At 47.8% G+C, this 20,794-nt stretch overlaps 8 protein-coding genes across 10 annotated transcripts; 5 read left to right on the top strand and 3 right to left on the bottom strand.

Moving 5' to 3' along the window:
• Positions 1-416: 416 nt before the first annotated feature.
• BDCG_00774 (LipA and NB-ARC domain-containing protein) lies at positions 417-6,639 on the top strand. 3 transcript variants are annotated; one of them, XM_045416283.1, is made up of 6 exons: positions 436-989; positions 1,161-1,338; positions 1,442-1,673; positions 1,735-2,356; positions 2,443-2,508; positions 2,703-6,612. In XM_045416283.1, the coding sequence occupies exons 2-6, from the start codon at positions 1,247-1,249 to the stop codon at positions 6,080-6,082; spliced, it is 4,392 nt and encodes a 1,463-aa protein (XP_045279300.1). In that variant the 5' UTR covers positions 436-989; positions 1,161-1,246; the 3' UTR covers positions 6,083-6,612. The 3 variants fall into 3 exon arrangements, with proteins under 3 accessions (XP_045279299.1, XP_045279300.1, XP_045279301.1); XM_045416282.1 differs by having other exon boundaries at positions 417-1,338; positions 2,703-6,639; XM_045416284.1 differs by lacking the exons at positions 436-989; positions 1,161-1,338 and having other exon boundaries at positions 1,362-1,673; positions 2,703-6,619.
• Positions 5,446-9,070, bottom strand: BDCG_00776 (FHA domain-containing protein SNIP1). The gene is made up of 2 exons (XM_045416286.1): positions 5,888-9,070; positions 5,446-5,772 (listed from the first exon to the last, which is right to left on the bottom strand). Exon 1 carries the CDS (start codon positions 9,024-9,026, stop codon positions 8,028-8,030), a length of 999 nt encoding a protein of 332 aa, XP_045272049.1. The 5' UTR covers positions 9,027-9,070; the 3' UTR covers positions 5,446-5,772; positions 5,888-8,027.
• Positions 6,644-8,216, top strand: BDCG_00775 (uncharacterized protein). Its single transcript, XM_045416285.1, has 3 exons — positions 6,644-7,035; positions 7,146-7,410; positions 7,572-8,216. Exons 2-3 carry the CDS (start codon positions 7,206-7,208, stop codon positions 7,757-7,759), a joined length of 393 nt encoding a protein of 130 aa, XP_045272048.1. The 5' UTR covers positions 6,644-7,035; positions 7,146-7,205; the 3' UTR covers positions 7,760-8,216.
• A 112-nt stretch (positions 9,071-9,182) lies between the features above and the next one.
• Positions 9,183-12,211, top strand: BDCG_00777 (uncharacterized protein). Its single transcript, XM_045416287.1, has one exon. The coding sequence runs from the start codon at positions 9,298-9,300 to the stop codon at positions 10,264-10,266; it is 969 nt and encodes a 322-aa protein (XP_045272050.1). The 5' UTR covers positions 9,183-9,297; the 3' UTR covers positions 10,267-12,211.
• On the bottom strand, positions 11,848-12,881 carry BDCG_16211 (uncharacterized protein). The gene is made up of 2 exons (XM_045425464.1): positions 12,434-12,881; positions 11,848-12,322 (listed from the first exon to the last, which is right to left on the bottom strand). Exons 1-2 carry the CDS (start codon positions 12,442-12,444, stop codon positions 12,031-12,033), a joined length of 303 nt encoding a protein of 100 aa, XP_045279302.1. The 5' UTR covers positions 12,445-12,881; the 3' UTR covers positions 11,848-12,030.
• On the top strand, positions 12,365-15,487 carry BDCG_00778 (alcohol oxidase). Its single transcript, XM_045416288.1, has 6 exons — positions 12,365-12,630; positions 12,822-13,203; positions 13,268-13,611; positions 13,723-13,914; positions 13,967-15,092; positions 15,179-15,487. Exons 2-6 carry the CDS (start codon positions 13,167-13,169, stop codon positions 15,292-15,294), a joined length of 1,815 nt encoding a protein of 604 aa, XP_045272051.1. The 5' UTR covers positions 12,365-12,630; positions 12,822-13,166; the 3' UTR covers positions 15,295-15,487.
• A 119-nt stretch (positions 15,488-15,606) lies between these two features.
• Positions 15,607-17,709, top strand: BDCG_00779 (lipase/esterase). The gene is made up of 3 exons (XM_045416289.1): positions 15,607-15,742; positions 15,824-16,390; positions 16,465-17,709. The coding sequence occupies exons 2-3, from the start codon at positions 15,897-15,899 to the stop codon at positions 17,444-17,446; spliced, it is 1,476 nt and encodes a 491-aa protein (XP_045272052.1). The 5' UTR covers positions 15,607-15,742; positions 15,824-15,896; the 3' UTR covers positions 17,447-17,709.
• Positions 17,710-18,540: 831 nt separating this feature from the next.
• BDCG_00780 (uncharacterized protein) lies at positions 18,541-19,411 on the bottom strand (the record flags this gene model as incomplete). The annotated part of the gene is made up of 2 exons (XM_045416290.1): positions 18,541-19,076; positions 19,198-19,411. The coding sequence occupies 2 exons, from the start codon at positions 19,409-19,411 to the stop codon at positions 18,541-18,543; spliced, it is 750 nt and encodes a 249-aa protein (XP_045272053.1).
• Positions 19,412-20,794: the final 1,383 nt, after the last annotated feature.

Raw genomic sequence — 20,794 nt, forward strand, 5'->3', positions numbered from 1 at the left:
GAGAATGGCGGAGACGAAATATATTTATAAAGAGCCATCATTAAATTGCTGGCATTGAAAAATAGTATCCGGCACGCAGCCAGATGTCATGCTTTCTTAATAAATAGAAAAAAGCCTGGGATTCATTCGGCTGTGGGCCATGAGTGGTTGGAGATATTTGAGGAGCAAGATCGCCTCGATATGGTTCGATCCATTGGTTTGTAGAGCTCGTTGCCGCATCACGGAGCCTACTTCCAACATTATTGAGAATCCTACGTCCCAAAAACGCCAATAGGTCCTTCTATCAGATTTTCTCCCTGGCTGATTCGCTTTGTGGCTGTACCTGGGCTCACCAGGAGGTGAGGTGGGGTGTTTGTCTGCTGCGGCAACTCAACTTTGTCATCCTTTTATTTGCTAGTTAAATATCAAAGAGAGGACTTGGCCCTGCGCTATTTTTATGCATCTTCATAGGTTTCTTGCAAGTTGGTTGCCCGTTCCCGGACCCACAGGCATCGCCCGGCCGATTTGTGATTTTTAGTGCCGCACTCCCCGTGATGTGCGGCTCTGTGGGTGGGGGCGGGATGGATGGGCCCAAGATGGGTTTGGAGTTCTCGACGGGGTTCTCCCCAGAGATCTCCGGGCGCTTGTCTTTCCCCAAAAGCATAAATAGCATAGCACGGCGAGCAAGAGACAAGCTAGCTATTAATATGTCGACTTTGTGCAGGGTACCTCGAGGTATAGTAAACACTGACACTGATTGCCCCGTCGAGTACGAAGTAGTAGTGTGACTCGCGGGCAGGAAAACCTACGAGAGACAGCTGAGCTGACCTTGCCCACTTGCCCTACGCTACGCCTGGTATGTGTGGTATGGATATGTGTGTGCGTGGGGTGTATGCCGACTCATCCTTCCGCTATTGAGTGATTCCGCACAAGAAGAGAAGGCTGTTCAATAACTACCTACCGCTGCTCACGGGATCAGCCTGTCCGTCACGGCTGTCAGGCAGCTTCAAGTTAGTTATACCTCCTGTACTCACCCAACCTCCGCCTTGTTATTGACTCCTCTCCCTTTCCAACCTCACTTTTCGGCTTGTCCTACCGCACTCTATTGTTTTCCATTCGAAGAACTTCACAGAAGAACCCCCGCTATTCACTTGGCTTATTGTTGTTTGCAACCTGGGCAGCCAGATTTCATATATATATGGGGATGCCCCCCCGGGTTGTTTGCGGTGGATTCTGGAAAAATCTAAGGTTTCTAGTCTGAACAACCATGGGTTCTACTACCGCCAAACGGTTCGACGTAAAAGAGTTTGGGTTGACGGAAGTTTACCGCTGTGCCGAGCCGCTGGTACCACAGGTTGAGTAAGTTGTGCTTTGTTTGTTGTCGAGTCTTGTCCTTGGCCCCCCCGTATTATCCGGAGTTCATGTATGTGTCACTGACTATATATGCTGGATATCGGTATAGCATAGTGTTTGTTCATGGCCTTAACGGTACTTCCTATAACACATGGGCAACCAAAAAACCCGATGTTTTCTGGCCTGGCGATCTCCTTCCTCATACCCTGAAAGGCCAAAATGTCCGGATATTGACTTACGGATACGATGCAAATGTCGCTTCTTTCGCAAGGGGGACGTCGAAGGAGAGACTACATAACCATGCTGAGCACCTTGCCGGTCAGCTCATTGCAAATAGGAATGTATGTTTGTGATGAGATATTTCAGACGGAGGTTTGCGCTTCGCTGACAAGGGTTATACAGCTGCAAGGTGCGGTCGAGCGGCCGATCATCTTTGTATGCCACTCTCTCGGTGGCATCGTGGTGAAAAGGACTCTCCTATACTGCGAGCATCTTAGGCACCCAAAAACCCAACATCTTCGGTCAACATACATCTCTACATATGCTATCCTGTTCATGGGAACACCCCACAACGGCTCTGATCTGGCGAACCTGGGCAGCGCTATACAGACATTATTCAGCCTGGTGCCGAAAAAACTATTCGATACCACACCGAGTTTGCTGAAGACCCTGAGGCCTGACAATGAGATTTTGCAAAATGTTAACCGCCAGTTCGCGGAGATTATGGGCAGGTTCCGGATTTACTTTTTCCACGAGTCCAAACCAATGGACTTGAAAGGCACTCGCAAGTTCATTGTGGATGAATCTTCTGCTGCACCAGTGATCGAGGGGGTGGAACGCATGGGGATTGAGGCGGATCACGGTGCCATGTGTCGATTCGAAAGCAAAAAGTCGCCTGGTTATGAGGCTGTGGCAGAAGCTATTCTCCGGTATACGAAAGAGGCACCAGGCGAAATCGCTAATAGATGGATACAGGAGCACCGAGCTCGAAGAAATAATATGAGAGAGGAAGCTGAACGTCTTCGTAAGTTGTCATCATCCCATGATTTCTCCTCTCATACATGAGACCAACCCCTGGTAAACCCTGAAGTCAGATTCTAACTGAATTAGTGTACATGGATGACATAATGCGTCGGAGTCAGTCGTCTCTCCATACGGAGAGGTTAGATTCACTTGGTAGGTCATTTCATATAATAAATCCCCTTCCAGTGTTGAGCTGGTTCCCAGACATTCAGAGTAGCGGACGGGAGTATTGAGTTTGATGTCTCTTGTCTCGAGAAACAAATATTTTCTCGAGTCCATGGAATCATTATTAACCTAGTACTCGGGATGTCTAGATAATGGCAGTCGACTAACAATCATTCATATAGGAAATTCAATATCATCGTTGCATACTGGGCAAAATTCAGAGTTGATACCCATCACAAGATCTCAACTGATGTCCAGTGCCGAACTACCTCCACTTCAGGAGACTGGGGAACCTCTCCTTGTTGCTCCTCCAGGATTTCACCCAAATTGGGTATTCGTTGGTATGGAAAAGGAGCTCGAAGAACTCCACAATCGGCTGTTCAGGGTGAAAAGGCGAGCGGAAGATGTGGTTTCCGTCCTTATATACGGTGGGTCAGGATCGGGAAAGACACACCTTGCCCGCCAGTACGTCTTTAATCAGCGTGCTACGTATACCGGTGGCATCTTTTGGATTGATGCTCGGTCCAGGGAATCATGTTGCCAATGCTTCTGGGACATTGCCGAAAGGGTGTCCTCAACGCAGCAGAAAGAGTCCCAGGATCCTGACTGGCGCGACAGAGACAAGTATATTGACAAGGTCTTGAAATGGTTCGGCTCAAGGCAAAACTGGCTTGTGATATTTGACGGCCTATCTTGTGACGATGATGACGAAATCAACGAGTTCAAGAAGTTTATCCCATATAATACAAATTCGAGTATCATATATACTTCTGTTGATCGCACGCTCTGGAAAAAACGAAGGCTCTTCGAACCTTTTGGTCTGAAAGTTAGACCTCTGTCTGTCCAAGATGCGCGGACGCTTCTTTTCAAGGATCTTAACATCAAACAGCCCACTTCAGAGCAATTGCGGAAAGCGACAGAGTTGGTGGAGCATTTTGAATGCTTACCACTCGCTATCCATGCTATGGGGCATCGTCTTAGTGCCACTGGAAAAGCAATCGAGAAGTTTCGTATCAAACCTCAAACCACAGATAAACGACTTGCGGAGCCGTACCGTGGAATCATGGCCGACTTGCAAAACAACCAACACATGGAGGCGGTCAATTTGATTACCATCCTCTCCTTTTTCGGACACGACGTCCCCGTTGGGATGATCCATTTGGGTAGGAAAGCTCTCCTCGAATGTGGTGTTGAAATTCGTGCCCCTGAAGAGGAGGGAAGCTCTGAAAGGCACATAGATAACACCTTCGCCATCCTCATTCGATATGGCTTGATCGAGCGCGCGCTCGACCCCTATGTGTCGAATGAACACAGTCCCGCTCTCCGACGAAGCACGGAGTTGCATGATAGCCACCCGTCTTCAGAACTAGAGAGTTCACAAACGAGCGGCAGCCAAAACCCATCATCCATCGGGGCCAATACTTCCATCGACGTTGTGAAAATACACACTGTGGTGCAGACATTCTTCCGCGATGAACTCTCAAGGCTGGGGGTTGGGGCGTTTGCGTGGTGGCTTATTGTTTCGACAAGGCTCTTCTTGATGTCATATAACAATGCCACTGCTAGGATAAGAATTCAGCAGTCTCCTGGCCTTGTCAAAGACTTTGGCCAATATGAAACACATTCGAGCGTTCTCCTAGGCCTCTACAAACAACTTCGACCCCATAAGCGCAACCCGGATCTACCCCCCGATTTGGTGCCATTAAACCACGCGCTGTCTCAAGTGAAGAATGATATTTCGGAAGAAATTAAACATCGGTCACCAGTGGCGTCGCAGCAATTAATGAAACATCAGAAATCGATTTTCGACCGAACTAGTAGCACGTCCTCAATGCCTGATACGCCAACCAGTGGATCTTCCCGGTTTACTTGGGAGATGGATGTGGACAATGACAAGACCCATTCACCAATTGAATACATCTCTTCCCGGAAACCGCTACAGCACTTTCCATCTACTATTTCGCAGCATTTACCACTACCTGTTGTAGAAGATCAGGGATATGAATCCGATTTGGAGGGCAGCGGGACTGTTCCTGCAATGTCTCCGGTTCCATCCCAGACCACAGAGGTACCTGAATCTTCGGCTATCGCACAAGACGAAGGCGACTGGAAGGTCGTTACCGCAAAGCCGAAGAACCCGAGCTTCTTTGGGATGGTGTCGCGCCGTTTGGGAATAAGAAGAATGCGTGGCCAAAGAAATCTGGGAAGCTACAGACCCGTTCATCCCGTTGTGTCTATTTCTGGTGTCCACGGTCATGGATCACCGAGTCGCCCGCAAAATAACGATGGAGAACAGGAGGTTTCGGCTAAATCCCAAGCCGAAGCATCTCTCGCCGCAGTGCGTCGGGCGAACTCACCCCCAGCTCGTGGTGGGGAAATAGAGAAAACGAACTCCAAACCAGCTCAGAAACAGAATTACCCTACTTATGCAAACGTGCTTGCTGGAAGACGCCCGAGTGCCACTTCATCATCTGGCCGATCCTCTCCACCCATAGGTTGGGGATCAGATAGCAATAAGCTTTCCGAGAACTCGGTCCCAGTACACCCCGGAAGTGCCCCGGCCCAATATGGCTGGTCACCCAGGTCATCATCCGACCACTTGACCAACTCGCATCATAGCGAGGTAGGTACGGGATCGTCATGGAAACGCCCAGAGAATGAACGTGTTCTAACTCCGCCGTCACGCTTTCATTCCCGCCACCCGTCACGTTCGTCAGAAGGATCAAGCGGAAACATTCTAGGTCTTCAAGACACAGTTTCACAATACCAATTGGCAGCGCCTTCCAACCGACCCTTGCCGTACGAAGCAGATATAACAGTAACAAAACCGCGATACTCAAGCGTTGTTGTCCCACCCCAAGACACTCAAGGCCTAGGAGTTGCATCATATCTGAATACCGCGGCCTATGGTCCTTCTATGGGACAGTCAATCCCAGCTGGCTATTCTTCCCAGCCCATGTCGCGAAATGTTTCTGGTCAATCCGACCAATCGCTTCATACCGAGCCAACTAGAGTGCCACCTAGGTTTTCACCTGACCTGGGGAAAAGACTCTCTTCACCCCTTGTTAACGTTTCTCAACCCGGCATGTCCAGACTAGATACTCGCTCTCCCCAGACGTCGTACGGGCGTGGTGGTGGATCCGCTATCAGCTCTAGTCCAGGCACCCCAAATTCACTGGAGCCTACTGCGATGTCCCGTGCATCTTCAGGCCCAGGTATGATAGTTGACTCCGGAGATGGCGTGACCAAAAGCTTTGTAGAGTTCAGCCACCGCCCTTCAACACAGAATATCAGGTTCGGAGAACATGAACCCATAAACATCGTTGATGCACGGATGCGATCAGGGCTTCATGAAAGACAAACTCACCCAGGCCAAGGCAGCGATCATACAGCCTTGAAACATTCAACAAGCCCTCCCTACCCTGACCGTAATCTGATGCCTAGCGCAAGTGACGATAATCAATTGCAATCCATGGCTCGCTTCCCGCTAGAAAACATTGGCAATCTCCCGGTCCATGGTCGATTTAGAAGTGGGAGTTCACCTGCTCGACCGAATATATAGCTATGCCCGACGCCAATAATCTTTTTTGTTAACTACTAATTTGTTGATTTTACTTTGAGTTCGAGTTCACCTCGACATTTTTTATTCTCCCTCGTCTGCATAGTTGGACCTTCATCACACTATTTCCTACTCAGGGGGTTTGCTCATTTATGTGCAAGTTGAATATTAAATAGAGACTAAGTAAGTAAATGTTTTGTTGAAGTGATAGATGGGGTGGGATTCATTATGCATTCCATGGCGTCATATGTATTGCCATGTTGTTTTATGCAACAAAGAGAGGGGTGGATACAATAATGGGATGGGCTGTTGGCAAGGGAGTTTTTGCCCGGCCTGGTAATGATTATTGAAACAAGAAACTGAGTGGGAAATGCGCTGATATTTCTGTCCGGAGTTTGGGCTTTATATTTGACTTTGACGATGGGAGTACATCCGGGTTTGATAGGGCCATGATTTTTTTTTTTTTATTATTATTATTATTATTATATTTTTTTATGTTATTTTTCATATGCTTTTATTTCAACTAGATTTCTCTTTTAGAAAATTAATATGAAAACAGATTAAGATTAATTGTAGCTGGTTCCTCTCGCATTTCAACCTTGGAACTCTGCAGTTTTGGAGGTCACATGACCACGTCTCTACGGCCCGGCTACGATGCCGTCACTCATGAACCTGGTAGAGTGACGTCACAGGTGAATCTCGTCAGGGAAAAGAAGCTCCAACCCGCAGAAATGACGAGAAACAGTATATAAACTGGGGAATGGCTTGCTTTCTCCTCATCTCTATTGTCACTGCTATAAGTACCCCTTTGGTTTCCCATCAGACCAAAGAACTCTGGCTATTTTTTAAATCGTTGACGAAAAACCCTTTTATGCCCCATTTCGATATTGACTTGACAAACATACGGAGTACATCGTACCACAGAGCTAGTTTTTCTGATACCTCGACAGAAGAAGGTAGGTACACGATATAAATACCCCGTCGTACCGTACCCCTGCAGCTTGCTCTTGACACAGATCCAGAAGTTACTTATGTGTGCTGACCATGCCATCCCCCCTTCTCTTAGTATCTCGACCCCTGAAAAAGCAAAATAAGTATCTCAACAAGTTACTACCTCATCATCACCATGTCCTTCCTTGCCCGCGCCACTCTCCTCACGAGGACGGCCGTGATCCCAGCCAGAGCTGCCAGCGTTGCAGTTGTTAGACCGGCGTTCTTCTCCACCTCTGCTCGGAGGGCCGATAGGGGTCCCATCGAAGTAACTAAGGAGACATTGAAAAAGGCAGACCGCGTTGTGTCAAATGCTGCCGTGAAGGGAATTGAGACGGGTGGTATGTAGTGATCCACTGCTACTTTTCGATTTGTCCCCCCCACCTGCTTTTGTTAAGAGTCCTAAGAAAGCGCCGTCTTGCTTTTGGAAAGGAGTTGGTTCTTGGAGTATTGCTGTAGCATAACAAGAGCAAGAAGGCTGACGAAAATCGCACGAGAACAGAGAAGGCAACCCACAAGATCAAAGATACTATTGGTATCAAATCGAAACAGGCTGAGGAGGGGGCGGTGAAGACTGCGAAGGAGGCGGGAGACAAGGCCTCAGAACTTAAGGATGAAACGAAGGCCAGGGCAGAGTATCTTAAGGAGAAAGCTAAGGAGGAAGCCGAGGAGACGACGGGCAAAGCATAATTTGTTAGTGGCCCGTTGTGACGAATATTTTCTGAACGGAAGGAAAAACAGCCCAAGTGTAAAATGTTGGTTAATAACTTGGAACTTGTTCTCGTCTTGAGATGCGAGAGTGGCACATGAATATTTTGACGGTATTTGTATCATAGTTCGTTGTCTTGTTGTTGAGAATAAAACCGTACTGTACATATTTAAGTACTTCCTTGCGTAGGAACAATATTTCAATGGCCTAAATTCATTGGGAGCTCTATGCGGCTCAGGAAAGAGATAGTCAACCAGATGGCGGAAGCATGAGAACATATTCCCTGGTGCTGAACCCAAATTTCAACACATCCTTGTCCATAAGTTCCATGTATCGTCCCTTGGGTGCGGACTCTCCATTAACAGTAGATCCATTAGCGCTTTCCAAATCAATTAAATACGGTCGCACTCGACCATCCCTGTCGCCGTACTCATTCCGTTTCTCGACGAAGCGGAACTGTAACGCAGCGTGTTGTTTGGAGCAGCTTGGATGGTCGACAGGTAAGTCAACGACTAATCTTTCCCGCCCAATAAGCCAGCAGCTCCGTTCTCTCAGTTCTATCGTCTCAAGTAAGGCCTCTCCTTTAAATATGTAGAGGCGCCAAGGGTCCTTTGTAGGCGGCTTTCGAGCTTCAGGGGGCTCATGATATTTAAGGACAATGGAGGTCAAGCCGTCGCTTGATTTTACCGTGTTGGTCTCCGCAGCTAGGCGGCCGGTATTAGCGAAGTTGGGCTTCTCCTTTTCTGGACGTGGAGTGGACGTTTCTGATTTTGAGTCTCCGGGGGTTTTGGAGAATGCATCTTTCTGGGATGGAAGTGGGTTTCTTGAGCGTTTGGAATGTCTAGGAGATGGGCTACGAGATATTCGAAGGGGAGGTGATCTTGTTTTTGAACCTGATACACTTCGTCGTCTATTGGACGGCGTCCCGCGGTCGTCGTCATCGCGGCTTCTATCCCGATATTTTCTATGTGGACTTCTGCTAGAACGGTCGTGTCGTGTTCTGGAAGTGTCTTCATAGCTTCTAGAACGGCTTCTTCGACGGTGGGATCTATGTTCTCTGCGGGATGGCCTGCCCGGGCTTCGGGAGTGTCGCCTGCGGTCTTTCATCCCTGGGCGATCGTCATCGAATTTTCTCCGAAAGCTGTCGTGGTCTTCCTCTTTAGCTGCTTGGGAACGCGCATAATCAATAGGATGTGGAGAAGTTAAACGTTGCCGCCGACTCCGTCCATCATCTCCGTGTCTAGGCATTGTTAATTAACTTGCGGAGTGACAGCTAGGATTGTGAATATCAGATCCAGGGAGAAGTGATGCAACTGGGCGGCGACGATCTACTCGGCCCGACGATTTCCCGTTTCCGAGGGGAAACAGGGAAACTGTGGGATTTCATCGGCAACATCCCCCCCTACCCATCATTCGCGCGGACTACAATGGTTTTCTTCCTGAGGAGTTCGAATAAACGATTCAATGAGGGTACATTTGATGTCTGTTTCTATGGAGAGTGTTTAACTAGCGAGTTATTATGTTGAAAACGCCGGCTCTGTCATGCTACTGTGGCGGCTTGCATCTGTTCAGTCAATTGCAAGTCGCCTCTAGCCTACAGTCGACGCCCACATCCCCCGCCCGTCGAAAGAAGCCTTCCATACCACGATGCGGTAGAAGATTTGCTCATGTCCATAGCTCATATCCATTGGGGTCGGAGGCGGATCTATCCTGGCCAGCAACACCAACCTTTTCCCCTTACGATATATTCAAACAAGCCAGAACCGAACCTTATTCCAAGCGACGATATTATGACCTTGTCAAAATCTACCACCCGGATTTGCAGAATAAAGATCATCCGCTATGCAGAAATGTGCCTGAAGCCATCAGATTACATCGTTACAGACTTATAGTTGCGGCGCATGAGATCCTTTCCGACCCAACCAAGCGGGATGCCTATGATCGGTATGGACATGGGTGGGACCATCGTACTGAGCTATTCGGCGAAAAAAAGACCAAAAACGTGGATACACAATATGAAAGAGGTACGGGCGGCGACGACTCCATATACCGAAACGCTACTTGGGAAGACTGGGAACGGTGGCATCGAAGACATGACCCAAACCAAAGCCAAGCTTCGACTGTTTCGCATGGCACATTTGCGTCATTCCTCATTCTATTGATGATATTTGGAGGTTTGGGTCAGGCAGTATCGATCGGTAATTATTCGAGCTTTGTCGAGGAACGGGCGAGAGACGCCGATGAGAAATGCGCCAAGTTACTGCACGGCAGGAGGCAGCAGACGATTGCTCAGATGAATTCGTTGGATAGTAGGCTTCAGAGCTTCCTCATAAGGCGGGATCCTTATGGTTTCGGATTAAAGGAGGAAGAGGAGGATACATATCGAGCCATTCTAAGCCCTCACAACAAGCCTCACGCGCTTGATGCTATAGACTCACCGTCACCACCGTCGGAGAAACCTCTAGAAGTAAAAGAGGTTGGCGGTTAACGGGGCCTCGTCATTTCATTTGCGGCCCCTTCTATTTTCATACCTTTTGTTTTTTACATTTTTGCTTCACATTCCCTGGCTTTTATGTTATTGCATTGGAGGCGTTCGAAAGCAGATCGAATCTCTTCTCTGGATCATAACCAAGTTTGTAGTTCAGCTACATCAATGGAATTGAATTTTTTTTTTTTTTCTTCTTTCATGAAATGAACCATATTCCCTTTTGGTTTATCTTTACCTTTTCCTTTCCACTTGCTACACTCCATGATTGGTTCAGTTGAACCTCCATGGAAAGCCCCAGTACTCCATGAGATACCAAACAGTTCCATTTCTAATGGGTCCTGAACGCTATTCACTAAGATCAACGCAAAATCTCACAAAATACCCTGATTCAATCCTCCCGGCAATATTCTGCAGCATCAACAACAGGCAAAGATACGATACAACCATAGAAATCCGAATAGAACATACTGTTGCCCGTAGGGTTTGCGAATGACAACATATGACAATGACAATGACAATGACTTGAACAACAAAAGCAGGAACTCTGATCACCGAGAACATGTATATATCATCCCAACCCTTCCCACAGATCCCACTTCGGACCGTTCGATTCTCCTGCTCACACAAGACGTTGACGGAACTCCAATCAACACCCAACTGACGGGCCAATCATCCAGCAAACTTACAGCACGACCCTATTATTCTTTTGCAGCAAGAGTTAGTATGGAATCCAACTTTTCAAAGCGAACATATGAAGGCTACATACACAATTTATGGCGCTACCACTCCGCCCCATATATATAACCGTCCGACTACTCATTAACACCGACAATAGCCTCTCAAGCCATTGCCAGTGGTTAGGCAGCACCTTGGCCTGGCACAGATGGCGGACACTTCCCACAATCCGTGAATGTTGCAAACGAATAACTCATCCGCCGTCCCCTTGCGGTTGAGGCTACATATGTACCGACCAGGTGTGCAATAGGTTCCCAGGGCTTCCAGGAAGAAGAGAGCCGTAGCAAGGATTGACAGCTGCATTTTATATATATATAGGTATATTTCTTATTATTGATTTTGGCTTTTTAGCTGCTCCTGCTTGGTATGTTTCGAGAAAGGGACGGATATGCGGGATGTAGAATGTGGGATTTATGATTCTGGGAGGAAGATAGGTAGGTAGAAAAGGTTGATGAGGTGGGTAGTATTCTACTTCGCTGGAGGAGGAGAGAAGGTGAAGCTTTTATATATCCCTCTGCCTATAGCTCTACATTCCGAATGACAATGGCACACCTTTGGGGCGTATCATTTCTAATAGACCAGGACAGGACGTCATACCATACCTCTCCTGTCCGCTCCTCCCCTGGTAGAGGTTCTCACGAAAGTCTTCCCAATGATCTATACCATTTTCGTCGAACAAAGAAGGAAAATGATGTCAAAAGCCGCCTATATAGGTGGCCGCATAGTTACTGCGACAAGAGCTACCCTAGCTGTTTAATTTGTTTCTTGCTTGGTGTCTGCAGAAAAATTTCGGCAAAATGACCAGGCGATCTCATCTGTTCATAAAAAATTATCAACAGAGAGAGTCTAAGATCGTTAGGATACTAAGTTAGAAAAACATCGTGCCACAGAAAGGATGAAAACCAATCACTTCCTGCATCAAATAGCATTGTGGCAGAGAAGGCATTTCTCTACTCCATGCTCTCGAGAGAGCCAAAGGCCAGGGATTCTGAACCTCATGCTGGGTGTTACGCGCATGCATTCCCTTCTTCAAAAATGTAGATTTTGGTGTCCTTGATGCAAAATTTCTTTCATGCGTGTATCGATGGGCCGTCTCCCAGCACATTCTGAAGTGGTCTCAATAATTTCATAGAACACGACCAATGCATGTACATACTTGGAAGCATTGATACATTGGAAGCTAGATTTTTGGTAAGAGGATGGATGGGCCATTGTACATTTACATGTAACTCTTCTGATCTGTATCGAAATTTCCACGCCAAGCAACAGACACCGAAGAGCCTGCCTCGGACACCCAGATGGATAAAGCCCGAGTCGCAGTCTGATGTCTTCGACATTAGCACGTCGAGAAAGAGCAGAGCGGGAGAAATATGGAGGATTCTTCCTTTTCTCTCGTTGGTGCGGCTTGTGTCCGCAGGAATGGCAGACTAACCTAGTATTCATTTATTAGATGCACCGAACTTGCCCGAACTCTGCATGATGGCGCGATTTCCATAAGCATGAAAAGATACCCCTCTATCAACATCCAGGCTAAGTGCAAAAAGGAGGGGTTATACTAAAATGGACGGCAGGGCCAGATGGCTCCAAGGGATCTAGTGCCAGCACCCTAACGCAGTTAATTTGAGTACAGTACGCTGTTAAGTGAAGACCCTTGAAACGGCTGAAATGCTGTAGCCTAGTAAGTGGGACGTAGTGCGATGACTTGCAAGTTGCAATCCATTCTGATGCTCGCTTATTGGGTTGTAGAAGCATTGGTCTTGATCACGACACTGACAACGTTTGACACAACGGAGCATCCGGGGGGGTTTCACAGCTTCTAGCTGCGAATCCTGCGGCACATCTCAGTGTGTCTCGCCTGTTCCAGCCTTACGCAGTAATCGATTGCAATAATAAGTTACACGGGTGCGGGGTTGATGGTTTTCTAGTCGTAGCCAGGGTGTACGTACGTCGTGCCTAACCACACAACCACCACCTCACCTCCGGTGCCGGGTCAAGGTGGGCAGGGGCGGCTGATGAATAGATTATTTAAATAATAAAGGGAAACAAAGCCATGCACTTCTCTGCTCGATACATGCCATGTTGGTGCAGTGGTACACAACACAACTTCTCACCTTCCTCTGAAATCTGAGGGTTCCCATAAATTCAAGTGGCGGTCAGAATCAGTTATGGCAGAGAGCGATGTAGATATCATCGTTGTAGGCGGTGAGTTCTCAAGCGCGTTCCATTCACGCTCTCAAGAAATCCCCAATTAACTATTTTTGTTTAGGGGGAACAACGGGGTTGATTACTGCGGGTCGTCTGGCTCAAGCCAAACCAGACCTCTCGATCCTGGTGATCGAGGCGGGGATCAATTCTCGGAATAACCCGATGGTGGTCAACCCGGCGATATACCTTTCGAACATCGCGCCAGACTCAACCACCGCGAAGTTCTACAAATCCAAGGCCAGCGATTACCTCGGAGGACGAGAGGCTATTGTCCCGATTGGCAACATTCTTGGGGGAGGCAGCTCCATCAACTTCATGGTCTATACCAGGGCCCAAGAAATAGATTATGATGATTGGAATACAGAAGGTTGGACGGGAAAGGACATGATACCGTTCATCAAGAAAGTAGGTACATTACATGTACATGTACAATGCAATAGTTCGAAATGCTACTCCTGCTATACCTTGAAATCCAATTCTCATGTCTAATACTTATACGCTTGTTCGTCCTTTCAGATCGAGAGATTCCAAGATACAGACCCTGAAATAGATAAATCCATCCATGGTTACAACGGGGAGCTGAGCGTCTCCGCAGGAGGAACCTATGTGCAGGCCTCGTTCCAGAAAGATTTCTTCAAAGCATGCGAGGATATTGGAATCAAGAAGGTCCCAGATGTACAAGATTTCAAAACAGCGAATGCAGTTGGCGTCAGTCCCCCTTCCTTCAGTGGTAGATACGAACTTTTGTTAACCCGTGTAGCGATGGAACATGTGGATCGATGAGAAAACTGGCTTGCGGCAAGACGTGCCTCACAATTTCCTCTTCCCCATCCTAGACGCAGGGAACACGAAGCTCAAGGTCCTCACAGACTCGACGGTAGTAAGGGTCCTGTTTGATGAATCTAACCGGGCCAACGGCGTCGAATACGTACCTACCGGGGCAGATCCTTCCACAGCACCGATTATAGCACACGCGAAGCAGCTTGTTTTAGTTGCAGCCAATGCGCTGGGTACTCCCCAGGTCTTGCAAAGGTCTGGAATCGGGAATAAATCGAAACTTGAGGCGTTAGGTATTCCAGTGGTGTCTGATTTGAATGGAGTTGGGAGCAACTATCAGGATCACCATGGTGTCTTCTACTCATACTCCTCCAAAGCGACAGCGGAGGAAACACTGGATGGCCTACTCACGGGCCGCCTCCCCCTCGAACAAGCATTGTTGCTAAAGGCATCCAACCCCACCCGCCATTTGCTTGGATGGAATGGCCTTGACTGCTTCGGAAAGCTTCGACCCTCAGAAACGGAAGTAAATGAGTTTGGCACAGCGTTACAGGAAGCGTGGGATAAGGATTTCCGTCACAGAGAAACTAGGCCCTTAATGCTTATGTGCGCAATCGCGGCAAATCTAGCACGAAAGGGACCACCAGTCGAGGGGCAATATTTCTCTATGGTTTCATATACCGCATATCCTTACTCACGGGGGTCAATCCACATTACGGGCAAATCCGTCACCGATACTCCAGAGTTTGATGCCGGTTTTCTCAATCATCCCGCAGACATAATGAAGCTAGTATGGGGATATAAGAAACAACGAGAAATCGCGCGCAGGCTACCATATTACAACGGCCCGCACCACGTTGGTCATCCGGCCTTTCCTCCAGGATCAAAGGCAGACCCTGAGGTAGTGGACGCGGCTTCTAAGGCGAAGGGATACCCAGTGCCGATAGAATACTCAGAAGCAGACAATAAAGCCATCGAAGAGTGCATCCGTGAGAATCTCACCACCACATGGCATAGTATGAGCACGTGTGCAATGAAACCACGGGAGGACGGAGGAGTGGTAGACAAAGACTTGAATGTCTATGGTGTTAAAAACCTAAAAGTCGTCGGTAAGTCTTTTAGGCTTTGATTTTCTTGATATAATTTTGTTTTCCCCCTAGTATACAGATTGCTGATGAATGGCTGGCTCCCATAGATCTCTCGATATGCCCAAGCAATGTAGCAGCAAACACCTACTCGACTGCACTTGCTATTGGAGAGAAAGCCGCGAGCATCATTGCGAGAGAGCTAGGTATCCCTTACACCGTCTAATTCGCGTGCTCAAGGTCTACTTTATATGAATTAAGGGTGTAGCCGGTGAAGCGACCAACAATGCATTCGTCAGGAACCATTGAGATGAAATTGAATTACAGTGCTTAGTCCTGGTCAGCCTCAACATTAATTCAGTTAGTTCAATTCACACGTTGAAACTTTAAATATGCTTAAGTTACTCGGTAACTACTCGGGAAGTCTATAAATATTCAAAAGCTTCGATGATACAACATGGTTGATAGGCGTCAACCCAGGGCTATCTCCACGCGGCCAAGAGCCACTATTAATTATTCTTTTAGGAAGAGAATACTCCGTACATCTCTTGATGTGCAAAAGCTTCACGAACTCAGAGCCGCCAACAGCGAACTACTGCGTAAGGCGATCTTCTACCACCTCTGATTAGTAATTCTGGTTTGCTCGTAAAAGCGGGGATGGTTAAGTTAACCTGGTTAGTTACTTTACCTTGGTAACTAAAGTTAAAGAAACCAGTATATATGCTGCCAACGCACCCAAACTAACCCAGAGCAAGAAAATCAATATCTTCCAGAGATAGATGTGCATTTTCCATTCTTGGTGAACCCCTAGGTCTTTCTCCATAAACCATGGATGCGAAACTCAATTTCAGCACCCTCAAGGCGCTGGCGGCACGCGTCCCGCTTCTGCTAAAGGTAACCGTTTTGCATGTTTTGAAGCGCTCTCCCGCTGCTGGCAAGCAGGACTTGCAGGTGGAGCTCACAGTCAACTTGATCCGGTCATTTATCTCGTTTGATTACCCATTGGGCAAAACGCAGAGGAGCACCTTGAAGGATCCCGGCATCAAAGGCCCAATGTGGGTGTCGAAAATTAAAATGCCTAAGCCCGCTGAATCCTCTGTTCTGCAGTCTTTGATCAAGGCTATTGAACATCATAAGGAGGGCCATGAAACGTATGATGTACCCCAGCTGGCCGATGTCGAGGCGGAGTGGACGGGGCACCGGAGCGGAGTGAATGCCAAGGCTCCGCAGCCAGATGTCTCCGAAGCGGAGAAGTATAAATCTATGATGGCGGAGGTTAAGGAGGATGTTACGATTCTCTATTTTCATGGCGGCGCATATTAGTAGGCCCAATTTTCTGTTTTGATTGTAATCCTTCATGGGCAAGATGAACTTAACGGTTAACCCATATGCACAGTTTGATGGACCCATGCTCGCATCGTCCAACAACGGCCAGACTGGCTAAGGAAACGGGCGGGCGCTGTCTCTCTGTCCGCTACAGACTGGCTCCCCAGAACCCGTTCCCAGCAGCCCTCCTTGATGCGCTGGTAGCCTATCTATATCTCCTCTCCCCGCCTGAAGGATCTCTGCACACACCCGTCCCTGCGAACAAAATTGTATTCGCCGGCGATTCAGCCGGCGGCGGACTCTCTCTCGCACTTCTACAGACCATCCTTACAATCCGCCATATGTCCCCTAACCCAACAATCCAGTTTCACGGGAAGGACGTACCCCTCGAGCTTCCCGCAGGCGTCGCGACATCAAGCCCGTTCGGCGACATTACACTCTCCCTGCCATCGACCAGCAAGAACCTCCATCTAGACTACCTTATCCCAATCCACGACCCGAATCGAGAATTCAAACCAATGCCTTTCCCCGATGACGCTTTCTGGCCCACATCCCCACCACGCGCCGAACTATACGCCAACGCAGACATCCTAACCCACCCCTTCGTCTCACCCCTAAGCGGGCCGAAGGAGATATGGAAAGACGCCCCACCGATATTCATCACCATCGGCGAAGAGCTGATCGAAGACGACGGCACGTACCTGGCGAAAAAAGTGCATGAGGCCGGCGGCACGGCCGTCCTCGAACGATTCGACGGCATGCCGCATTGCTTCGCGCTCATCTTTGGCGATTCTGCGGCTGGGAAGCGGTGCTATCGCGGCTGGGCGGATTTTTGTCTTGATGCTGTGCATGGTCGTGTGAAGCGGACGGGGCAGGCGCTGTATATTCATCGCGATGGCCGGGGGACGGTAACGAAGGAGCTGGGCGAGATTGGGTCGTTGAGTTTGGAGGAGGTGCAGCGGATGATAGATGCGGGGAGGGATTGGAGGGTTAAGGGGGAGGCCGCCCTTGTGAAGGCGTGGGAGCAGAGTCAGAATAAGGCGAAGTTGTAGGTTGGCCATGATAGATGGATGGGGCAGTTTATTGCTTTCTCACTTGCTCTTGTTGGACTAGTTGTACTGTACATACTTTAGATGAAGATGTATATATCAGGTCGGTCAGATGGTAATCTCGGCTCAACAGGGACTTCTGTAATTTTTAATAATATATATGTATATAGATATATTCTCCCTATATTCCTTCTGTTCAAGGAATGTCATCTTTGCTCTAGGGAAACTTATTTATGCGTTAGATTCAACAAACAGGTATCATTTCCACTAACTAGGCCGAAGACCCATTTTCATACTTCGTGTGGGAGCCATCTCAAATCAGATTTGATTGGAAGGCAATAGTAACAAGCAGGTAAACTTTCACGCATGGCGAATCAAAGTGTCTATTTAATGCTTTTGATAAAGGATTGAATCTTGTATCCCACACACCAACTAATGTCGCTGAAAGAGCAAAACAATACCTAGGTAGGTCTGAACATGGGCATCAGTGAAACGTCGTAGAGTTGGATATGAAGTCAAGTCCTAACCAGCCGAGTTCTGCCCTTGTTGATAGGAGATGTTGGATACATTGAAGTATAGCATAAAATCTCAGAGAGAAAAAAACCGGGTATATCCAATTAGGAGTTTTAGACACCTCTGAGATGAATAGATTGAGTTTTTTTTAATGTTCCAACCTCACTTTGAAAACGCGGGACCCCCCAATAGACCTTAGATACAAGTATATGTACATGTACAAAAGTAGATGCAATATTTTAGCAACAAAAAATTATAAATCCCAGTGCAATGTTAACAATATGAAAACAATTAAATGTTAAAAGAAAAGCAGACGGGGGAATCTCGGACGTAATACAATATAAAAGGAGTGAGGTTGAATGAAACCGAAATAATGAGAGCAATGCATTCGCAAGAAGGTTCGAGGTGAGGTTGTGCTTTGCAAAGCTATCGGAAAGAGAAAATATATGCGTAGGATATCAAAGAGCTCCGTCCGCATCGAGTCTCATATATGCAGTTTGTGGATTCCGGTTTCTCCCTTCTAAATTGCAATGGCAGGAAACTTTTCAAAAAACAGAAAATTCAAATCCCAAAAAACACAGAACTCATTTCCTCGAACCCTGGGAATAATACCCATCGAGCTCGGGCAATGGGGGATTATTAGGAGCTGGCAATTCGACTGGTACATCACCCGTCTTTCTTGTTTGGCCGTAGGTCGGGTAAGCCGCTGGGTTCATTTGTAATCGGTTCTTTTGCTGTCGCTTGCGCCAGGCAAAAAATGCAATCAAAAAGAGGAAGACTACTCCGAACGCAACGCCGAATCCTACACCAAATTTGGCTGGTTGGGACAATCCAGACGATGCTGGTTGCGGATTATCGGCAGATGAGGTCGCCGCCGGTGGGCTGGTGGTTATTGAGCCGGTTATTGACCCGTCGGTAGGTACGGCGGTGGTGATGATGGCTGATGGTTCTGTGCTAGAGCTTGTTGGCTCGGGCATGGTTTCGTTCGCGCGAGATTTAATTGTTCCATCGTCGTTCAGGAAAAAGCCACGCTTGTCGACGCAGCAGGTTGCATCTTTGACGCAGCAGTAACTACCGTCTGCACATATATTGACTCGTGGAAGGAATCCAGACGAATCCTCTGTTGATTTTGGGGCATTTTAGCAAACGAAACTCTCATGTGCAGGTAAAGAGGAGATATATTTCTATATAAATATATCTTGGTGCTTCCATTTTCTCATAGATCGCTACGGTCGACTCACCCTCTATACAGACTTTGGCACAGTTGCCGTTCCAAGGGTAGACACTGCATGGCGCGCGGATGAGAGTATCTGGGTCGTTGTTGGAGGAGCACAACCGATCCGGTCGGCATTGCTCAGTAGTCTGACAGCAAGAATCGGAATCTGGGCATTTCGTATTGTTGCCAAACTGATTACCCGCAGAACCGAAGCATACTATCTTCCGTTGGCGGCTCATTTTTTATGTGTCAACTGAGGAGGATGTGTGGGAAGTGTTTCGTGTGAGGAACAGCTAACTATTATTCTTCTGAACGAAGAAAAGTCCTTGAACGAGGACCATATCAAGCAGCCACCCATTATTCAATGATTAACTAAGAAAACAACGCTTTTGGGGTCCAAATATCACATTATTGCCAAATTTGATTTGCAGGGGTTTCGGACTCGTCATGGTTGGACTGCAGGGAACGAAAAACAGTTGGCCCGACCCCAACCTCTCTTATTAGTACGGAGTACTCTGTACTCTGTATAAAGCCCGTAGACAGGCCATCAGCCCATGCCAATTGCCAAACTAACCAGTCGTGTTGGCTTCTGGGGAACCCGGAAGCCCCAAGCGGCGCCAATGGTTCAAGAGACCCATGCTGGGCAGCTGGCTGGCGGGGTCTGGCGCAGCGGATACCTTCTTCAGGCTTAGCACAAGTCGTCGTGCGCGAGTATTTATTTCTTCACAACGGAGCGGGGCTGTATTATAATAACTAGAGGTTATTCAAATACACAGAATGTCCCTTTCTGTTGCAAATGTGGAGCAGATGTTGAGAGTCTGTTATGTTTGTTGTTGGATGCTGTAGCACAGTACTCCGTAGTACGGAGTAGCATGAACCGTCAACTTCAACAACGCAACCCTCGATTTCCAGCCTTATCAGGGCATGAGAAGCGACAAGGGTTTTTTTGGATCTAGCCAGCCTTGAAGCGCGTCTGGAAGAGCTGGCTGGTTTGCTCGGAGTGAGCGGACGAGCCTTGGAGACGTAGGGCTGCATCGCTCCAGCCTGTCTTCATTAAACCCTTCAATTCGGCGTTCGCTAACTAACTACCAGTTAGCGCTTATAACGGCTGACGACGTGGTAGCAATTATCCCCCTCACCCTCCCTGATCCGCCCTTCAATGGCACAGTACTCCGTAGAGTGTCAATAATCGCGATCAGTGTGCTCCTCGCGGTTCGGAAGACTGTTTAGCCACATTTACATACGCTGTAGTAAAAAAGTCAGAGGTGAGGGTTTCTTTACGTGGGGCCGATCCAGGATCCAGTACAGTACTCACTCCGTAGCATCCTTCCAAATCTCAATGCGCGATGGGGGAAGAATTGTCCCCCCCAGCGCTTACAGCTCTTGGAGGCTTCCGTGGCGGGAATCGGAGGGGAACATGCGAATTATATAAAGTTTTTAAGTATAACTAGTCATATTCAGTATTCACCAGTATACTGGTATTGGTATCTCGAGCTACTCTTTAATATATATAGTAAGGCATGAATTGCCCTTTGCAAATCAAAGGGATGTGGCAAAAAAAGGAAAAAGAGCTCCGGGTCCAGAGCATTGCGTGTGCTCTAAAACTGCTGACTCCCGCTTCG

Source organism: Blastomyces dermatitidis (genome assembly GCF_000003525.1).
Source record: "Blastomyces dermatitidis ER-3 genomic scaffold supercont1.1, whole genome shotgun sequence".
In the NCBI taxonomy this organism is placed as follows: Eukaryota; Fungi; Ascomycota; class Eurotiomycetes; order Onygenales; family Ajellomycetaceae; genus Blastomyces; species Blastomyces dermatitidis.